Here is an 8,963-nt window from a genome sequence, read left to right on the forward strand (position 1 = left end):
GACACCAGGTTAGGCAAGGCCTGATCTAGAGCATTATTGTTGACCGGCAGACAGTGGCTCTTTTAAAGTCCTAGAGAGACAGAAGCTTTCCCCAACCTTGCTACCGGACACACATTAGGTGAAAATGCCTGGATTGAATCTTAGACCTTATGCATACAAAGCCAATGCTCTATGGATGCAATTTATAGCAGGATCATCTCTGGGCAAGGACAGTGGTTGGTCCATTCTGATCAAAGTTAACCTGAGGGAGCCAATCCTTGAGGGCAAAATGTCCCATCAGACATCTCTCTGGACATAACTATGCTGAGTATTTCTATTGGTTTATACCTGTCTAACTGTCATGGATGGGTTGTAGTCTGGTGAGGATTCTGAGAATTCTCTTGATCAGGACGCTCACACACACCTGGAGAGAGAGAGAGAGTGGCTGTTAAAAACAAAACAAGCTGCAGTCCCTTTCTCAAACCGCTACCTCAGCCCTCAGCTTCATGCCAGTCTGTCGTCTAAGGATGGTGTCCTTGAACTTGTCTTCTGAATTATCTTTGGGTCATTCCACTTTTATGTTCTTTCCCTCCCCTCCAAATTAGAGAAAAGATGCATAGGAAGAATAGTGCATCAGGATATCAAATCCACGTAGAACAATCCACATGGACAATGTTCCTAGTTCTTCACTACAAAATCAATATTCCATTCCCATGTAAGGTTTTTATTATGATGCATTCACCCCCTCTGATGGGCATTTCTCTCTGGAAGAAAAACACTGGATCAAAATTGAGTCTTTGTGGGACTCGCCCTTCTGCCATTTGTCCTCACGCAACCTGTTGCACTGGCTACCTCCTACCCCATGCGGTGACCCAAGATTCCAGTGGCCAGTATCCAATGCTGCCTGTGCACCCACCACTGGTGAAACAGGAAGCTAGTGCTTCCTTAAACAACAGGAAACAAGCCAAAACATTCCTTAACAGATTAGAACAGGTTAATGGAGCTCTCAAATGGGAACTCTGCTGAGCTGTTGCATTCTGGAAATGAGAATTCTGGCTCATTTCAAGCATTGCTCTAGAAAGGCAGTAAGCCTTTGTGCACCAGTTGCTGGGGAACATGGGTGGGAGGGTGCTGTTGCACCATGTCCTGCTTGTTCATCCCTGGCCGATGGCTGGTTGGATTAGCTTCCTGTTGTTTCGGCAGTAAATCCTGCTGGCACAACATAATATGACGAGGTGCACTGTCTTCCAGTCTGTTACATCCTAGTTCTCTGCTGTCTGTTCTCCTTTCCTTTCCTCTCCTTGGCTTCCATTTAATTTCCTCTCTTCTTCAAATCCCCCGCCTTCATCTCTATGGTTCTCTTGCACTCTCCAGTTTTGGTTGTGTTCCAATTTCTACATCCCTTCCTGGTTTTGGGTGGTTTTTTTTTTTTATGGAAGAAACTATGGGCTCATCTACACCAAGCAGGATATTGCACTATGAAAGTGGCATATAAAAGGCAGGAGCCAGACTATTGCTTTATAGTGGTATTGAAGTGCACTGACAACAGTTGGGGCCCTTGATACGTATCAGATACTGCTTTCATACTGCTATATGCTGCTTGATGTGGCTCCTGCCTTTTATATAGTGCTTTCTTAGTGGAATACCCTGCTTGGTGTAGATAAGGCCTGGGTCAATCCAAATTTTTGCTTTCTCCCTCCTGCCCCAAATCTCACAACTTTGTAGTTGGGCTAAGAGCCTATTGATTGGGTATCGAAAACTCAACTTTTACCCGTTGGGACGTCTCAGGTATGTTATTGGATTTTCATCTCTAAAATGTAAATCTCACAGAGTAGCCGTGAAGACAAATGAGAGAGTTTGAATGTTGCAATAAGCGCTGGCAGTTACCTGCCCAGTGCCTTCTATAGTTCGCTGGGATTTGTTGTTTGCAATATCTTAAAAAGGTCCCAGTTGGGAGAATTGCATTGGCTGTAGTCATGCACTGCCCTGTGCAATATCCTTTTCCCGACACGACGGGCAAACATTACCAGCTTTATTGCACAAGAATCATCACCAGTAATGTTTGTCTGTAATATCCAAAAGCAGCTGTGTAGCTTTTTTGTGCAGGTCGAAACCCTAAATATGGGATTAATAACAGAAACAGGGTAATAGCCACCAGTGTCCCAGTGCTAGCACGAATGAAGTTGTGTCTAGTGTAAACCAATGCTCGTGCAATGTAACTAGCGCATGCTAGCGCAGCAGGAACTAGTGGCAATTTACCACCAAAACCCGGTGGCATGGCAGCAAAAAGATTGCCCCCATTTTGCTGCCGTATTGCTGAATTTCGACGACAAATCACCATTTCTTGTCCTTGCACTAGCGAGTGCTAGTGACATTGCGCAAGCGTTGGCTTATGCTAGCATAACATCATTAGCGCTAGTGCTGTTGGATACTACACATGGTTTCATGCTCTCGTCCCTGTTTCATTGCACACATCCCTCTCACCTTTGGTTCCTTAACACTAAACCATGTTCAAAGCTACCATCAACCCGAAAAAATACCATGGACCTATGCATACCTGCTAATGCCACATTTCCATTCCATTTCGAACTCTTCAAGCCAGAGCCAGGGTCTAGACATTAATGCTCACTACGGGCTTTGGTGGCCCCAATCCCAGGCTATTTTGTTTGAATTTAGAACAACCCAGCCTGTGAATCGGGGCCAATATGTTCATATATTGTCAGTTTCCCTCTCCAGCAAGCACCACTGAAATAGATTGAGGGCGAGGATGCTCACAACGTGACATTGCAGATCCACCTGGAGTATTGTGCTAAACAACACAGGGGAAGTTTGCCATGGGAATGCCAATCCCTGTGGCAAGTGCATAGTCTAGACTGGTTCTGAATGATGTATTTGTCGTCCATTAACGCTCTTTGACCCCTGCCAAGTTTTCAGAGATGCGTTTCTCAGTGTATCTAACAGGCCTCTTTGTACTTACCTGGCCTGCTATTCATCAGGATCAATGAATTCTTCTATCCTCAACTTTCTTTCCTCATTGACTGTCTGTGACACTGTCCTTCCCTGGTTGTCTTAAATCTCTAGCCTCACATCTGTGGTTCTTTTCTTTCAAATAGGGTTTACTTTGTCTTTCCTACTTTCTAAGAGAACCACATTTCTAAGTGCCCAACCGAGAACCACTCTAGATTTCACAACCACACCAACCCCACTCATACAGCATGGCAACTCACTGGATAACCCTCTTCACATTTCTGGCTTTAGCTTTTCATCTTTATGAGTACAACACACAAATTTGCATTCCTGCCACAGGCCTGCTGCCCCATCTCAATTCTCAGTATAATCTCACTAACATTTCTTCCCAGGTATCTTGCCACTGTCTGGACCTGTGAAAGCAATTCTTCAGTCTGTTTTTCCTCCTAGGTCTACAACCTTAGGATCTCTTTCAGTAGCTTCCTTCCCCCCCCTCCCCTACTTCCAGCTCATTGTGTATGTCTTGTCATCTTGTTGTCTTCTTTGACACTTCCAAATGTCACCCTTTCTTCTCTCCATTTACTGTTGAATCCACTGGGCTTATCTAAATTCCTACATCTGCCAACCTCACCATCATGTCTGTCCTCTACCACTGACACAAAGTTTAGGAGCAAAGCAGGTAACTGAGTTACAGCTCTATCCACATCTGAAAGCAACACAGGTGTAGAGAATGGTCAAGTCTTAGGTTAACCTCCTTCACTCCCTAGGGCTCCCTGTTCAGTGTCTCTTTACATGGCGATGTCTTTATGGCTATTGTTGAGGTCACATCTACAGGGGACTTCGCAGGGCTCGGGGATACTGGTGAGTCATCATCACATGATCCTAAAAAGTCCCATGGTCATGGCTCTTGTTCCCTGCACTGATTGATTATAGTCCACACTACAGTGCAAGCGCAGTGGCCATACTTCTCATATTAGACTGTTGTTCAAAACCTCCTTTTGGTTTGTGTTGGGGAAATAGGAAGGGAGAAAGATATAGTGCAGCAGAACGACAGGGAGTAGGCAGAGACATTCCACCAGAAATGGGAAGTCCTTTTTGAGGGTAGGTCTTCTGCTAGCATAGATGCCTCCAGGGTACCAGCGAGGGTGTGGCATCTGTACTAGAAACATTTGTTTATGTGGAAACCCCACTAGGCAGGGAACTAGGCATAACTTCCACATACCTTCAGGATGTCGAATGCCTGCAGAACCACTGAATTGGGCCACTGAACAAAAAATACCCTCTGATCAGTTGACCATCCTACTGCAAAGATATTTCTAAATCACAAACATTTTTTATTGACCTCTTGCTGACACGTTCCAAAGTTTATTATTTATTTTGTGCCACATTGAAAACTGGGAAGGAGGGAGAAGAAGAGAGAGAGAGAGAGAGAGAAAAGAACTAATTACGCTGTAATTTAAAAATGCTTGCCGGCCTGGTCACCTGGAGCCTATTCTTAACTCGCCACAGGAGACTTAGGTGAGTGGCCTGCTTGCAAGCTTCCTTTATCCTTTCTACTCGGCAAGGTTTTCCCCAACTACAGCTAAGCTGGAGAAATGTACAGATTCTGATTTTACACTGTCTGTGTCAAACCATTACAGCCGGGGAGAAAAACAAGATTATTCTAAAATAGTTCCTTGGAAATACAGAAGCAACATGGCCCAGCATGTGTAGCCCACTGAAGAATGGGTTGGATGGGCTTTATTGTGACAGGTTTGGGATCAAATTCCAGGTTATTATTATTATGTTTATGTTTATTATTTTGAATGTTTGGAGTGGATGGTATTGCCTGTGTTAAAAATTGCTCACGTGGTTTTGGGACTTTTCAATGGTAATCACTTTGGATTTACTCCAATATAAATGATTGTGGTTATGTTCCACCTCTTTAAACAATGGAGGGGCTGATGACAATGTATACATTTAATAGGTTAAAACTATTTGAACATGAAGATTTTCCTTTGCAGTGCAGGGACAACTCACACACTTGTTGGTGCGGGGCTAAGGTGATATATGAGATGAGCCCTCCATGCAGAAATCTTATCCTATGGGAAGCCCATTTTGCACGATCTCCCCCCCATCCCCCCCCCCCATTTTATGAAGGAGATGTATCACAAATGGTCTGAGTTTCTGCCCTTCTGGGCTTCTACACTGGGGGTGGAGAACCTCAGGCCTGGGACCCTAATCCAATCCGTCCCTCTTGGGGTTCCAGTCTGGCCCTGTGGGTTTCCCAAGACAGCCTTGCCCCTTTTCCCTGGCTCCAACCTCTTCTCACCCAACCACCAATCGTTTCACGGATACCTGTCTTTTGTGCAGATTTTCCCTCATTCTAAAAGCTTGAGATGACTTTCCTAAAGCTTAGTTATTGGCAATAGCAGGTAATTTTGTTATTTTGGCCTCACCCCCATCCCCACTGGAATATGGCCCCTCAGAACTTCTCTGAGATTGAACTCAGCCCTCAGACCGAGAGATTTTCCACCCCTGTTCTACATGGAACAACTTCCTCAGATTTCACCTTATGAAGATGAATGGAGTATGTGTGCTGTGCCACATCATAATCTGAATCTGAGATCTAGCTTGTCATGGCTGAAACCAAGATGGCGGCACCAGTTCAACTCCATCTTGTATTGTGCTTCTGGCAGTGAAACTCTCAATAGAGATGGGCTGAGCTATTATTATTTGTCCATTGGCATGAAACATTCATAGAGAGTTGTATGTCATTCTGTTGTACTGGTTTGTATGAAAGTTATCTGCACCCCAGTCGAGATTTCTGATTTCATTTCTTTTGCTGTAAAAACTGTTCATCTAGCTATGAAACAATTGCAGCCATTATTTAAGTTTCCATTACATTGCACATGTATAGAATGTGATATATAAATATGTCAAGCCATATGTGTGTCTGTCTTCATCTCTATGGATAATCAAGGTATGAATGCACAAAATATGAATTTAAAATTTCTGGAAATGTCATGATTTCAGAATAAGTGAATGGGTACCTTTTGTTTTTCCTACCGGGGAGAACATGCAGACAGGTTCCTGAGATTCTAGGAATTCAATTAAACTCAGTCAATGTCCCTCGCTTACAGTTTTAAGTTATGATTAACAATAATTTCTACTGCATTGTCACAGACCAGAGATACCATTAGTCATGATCACCCTATGTGATTACTGGTTTTGTTCCTGTTGTATAGTAGAGTTGAGGTTGAGAGAGTATAATTTATTTTAAAAAACCACCTGCAAATCTGTTATGCATTGAGATTAGAATCCAGGTCTATTCCCAGTTAGCTCCCAGTATAATGTTTGTAGGCTCACCTTGGCCATTTTCTCCTAGATGAACTTTCCTGTTCCTCCTCCTCCATCACACCATCACCATCCAGGATCAAGAAGCAACAGAGACCTTGGCAGAAGTTTTCCCCAGGAGCAAAGGTCTCCTTAAACCTAGTGAAACTAAGGTCCTTCCCTCACCCTGTGTTGCAACTCGCTTCCATTTAGGGTGTCCACTTATGCACCATCAAAAAAAGAGAGGAAATGCATCAATGCCCCTCCCCCCAAAAGACACAAATTTGCATAAAATTGGGGTATGCTCATTTATCCACGTAGGTGCACATTTAGAAACAGTTTACTAGAAATTAAACAGAAATGCAATCTATCACACCATAGTGGGGAAGGGTGCAGCCACGTCACACGTTTGCCTACTCAGTCTGCTCTCCAGGTACTAAGTATCAATGGGCAACTCCAGGGTCCCCTGCTCTACCTTCATAGGGTTCTTCATCTTTAACGAGACTTGGAATGGACTGTCCATCAAGTAGAGAACTGTCCTCTGTAAAACATGATACGTGGCCACCTTACCTGTTTCTCATATCTTTTGCCTTGCACAGGGGGAGTGGGGGTAGGCAGCTCAGTGTAGCTGCCCCTCCAGACTTTACTCCATCAAGAGAGCTTTATTTTGGAGACAGGGGAAACAGACCCCCTCCTCCGAATATGGGAAGGACTTATTTGTTTTTGGTTTGCCCTATTTTGTTTCCCCAAGCCATCCATCCATATACACCCTTCACATAGAAAACTAGCATGTCAGAGAAAGTTCTAGCCTCCCTGACATGCTAGTTTTCTATGTTCAAAAAGTCCCCCCCTCCTTTTTATGGGTATGGAAGAGCATTCCATTGTGAGCTTCCCGTGAGAACTATTCCTCAGTAATGACATATTAGATATGGCCTGGAGAAATCTCATCAACTTAGAAAGAAGTGGTTCCATTGTTCTTTGTCGGACATTCCGGACGTTTTGATGTCTTTACAGACCATTGACACAGAGTACTGCTATGACTTCCTTCTGAGTATGAAAACTTACTATAGGCAAAATGACTGTAATTAAGGACCTGTTCATTCCAGGTTTTATAAAGTGTACCTGTGCAGCACACCTACTGCCCATATGTCTTCCCTACAGATCATCATTTCTTCCAGCCATACCTGTGGACAATATCCTTCATTCCCAACAAATAGCCAGCTGTTGCTCTCAGGTATATACTGCTATCAGTGCAAATGAATTTGGTAGTCTTTGAGGACAAAACCATCACATTGCGTCAGTGACCCTGGAGATAAGACCCATACGCAAGAAACGGAAGATGGACTGAGTCTCCAAAATTGGCCTCCAAATCTCAGCTGCTGCCAACCTCAGGGCACAAGGATGTCCACCCAAGTTCCATGTCAAAGGACCATCTTGTGGGATTGGATGTCAACGTTGCTTCTCAACGAAGACCTTGCAATGACTTGATGATGTTTCTTTTCATGCTTGTGCTATGTGTTCGGTTAGCCTCGAAAGGCCCTGTTCCAACCAGGGAGATTCACAAGTTGATGCCGGCTTCTATGTGCAATAGCTGATGCAGACGTACATCCAGAAACACGCGTGCAGCCGCATCACAGTCCTCATGTCCGGCCCATTCAACCGGCTGGATACCTCTTGCTGTGTGAATGGGGCAACGTGCATTCCACTTGCAGCCACCAGTAGTTGTATGTGACTAGTTGCATGTGCTGCATTGGGGCTGCTGCATTTTTCTGCCTAGAGAATATGGGATTTATTTATTTATTTTTTATCTTGGATGTCGCAAATTCTCAACTAGAGTGCCCCCATCACCCAGTGTGTTGCGTCTTTTTAATTGTAAACAGGAATGCTCTTGACTTTCGGTCCATATTACACCTTTCTTTTTTCCCCTCTGTCCCCATCTTTTCTTTTTGTAGGTTGGCGTAGCGCCCAGGGGACGCCTGATGTGTGGCAAATTCCGGATGGAAGCTCACGGACGCTTAAATTCTGAGAGAATGTGAAACGCACCCCGGATGTGGCCTCCAAGTAGGGTTGGCCGTCACTGGCTTAGTTTTGTGATGCTGTCTGGCTGAACAGCTCCAGGAGTCGCCATGCAATGGGGCAGGTTCCTGCAGGCCAACCCCACCCCACTGCCTGCCTGAAGGACTCTTTATTTATATATTTTTAACAGAGTATTAAAACCACATCATTGGGGGGAAAAAAACTCCATCAAGGGCTTTCCGTTATCAATATGTTTCCTCTCTCTATTATTTGACAATCTTGTACGCCATTTTGTTTCCGGAATGGCACTGGGGAAGCCACCTGAAAACACGTTGATAGAATGACTTCGCACACAAGTCTGCAGGAGTTGCGAGACCAAATTCGGCCCACTTATGGCAATCATTTGTGGTGGGTGTATCGAAAGCCCGACGGGCCAAGCAATTAAAAAGGCAACTTTTAACGATTTGGTAAGGCCTTTGCTCAAGAACCTGGAGTACCTCCATCAGTCAGAGAAGAGAGTTGTGTTGATGGACCAATGGTTTGGCTCGGTACAAGGTAAACCTTCCCAACCTGGTGCCTTCCAGAGACATTGGACTGCAGCCACCATAATTTCCAGTCAGCATGGCCAATGGCCATGCTGACTGGGAATTATGGGATTTGCAGTCCAACAGATATGAAAGGGCTCT

At 44.4% G+C, this 8,963-nt stretch overlaps 1 protein-coding gene across 1 annotated transcript in view; it reads left to right on the forward strand.

Moving 5' to 3' along the window:
* BCL11A (BCL11 transcription factor A) overlaps positions 1–8,696 on the forward strand; it is a 190,294-nt gene extending 181,598 nt beyond the window's left edge. Inside the window, exon 4 of the mRNA XM_063123791.1 lies at positions 8,214–8,696. Within this exon, the coding sequence (XP_062979861.1) occupies positions 8,214–8,287 (74 nt within the window). The 3' untranslated portion in view covers positions 8,288–8,696. The remainder of the gene's footprint in view (positions 1–8,213) is intronic.
* Positions 8,697–8,963: the final 267 nt, after the last annotated feature.

The sequence above is a fragment of the Elgaria multicarinata genome, chromosome 4 (genome assembly GCF_023053635.1).
Source record: "Elgaria multicarinata webbii isolate HBS135686 ecotype San Diego chromosome 4, rElgMul1.1.pri, whole genome shotgun sequence".
NCBI classification, from domain to species: Eukaryota; Metazoa; Chordata; class Lepidosauria; order Squamata; family Anguidae; genus Elgaria; species Elgaria multicarinata.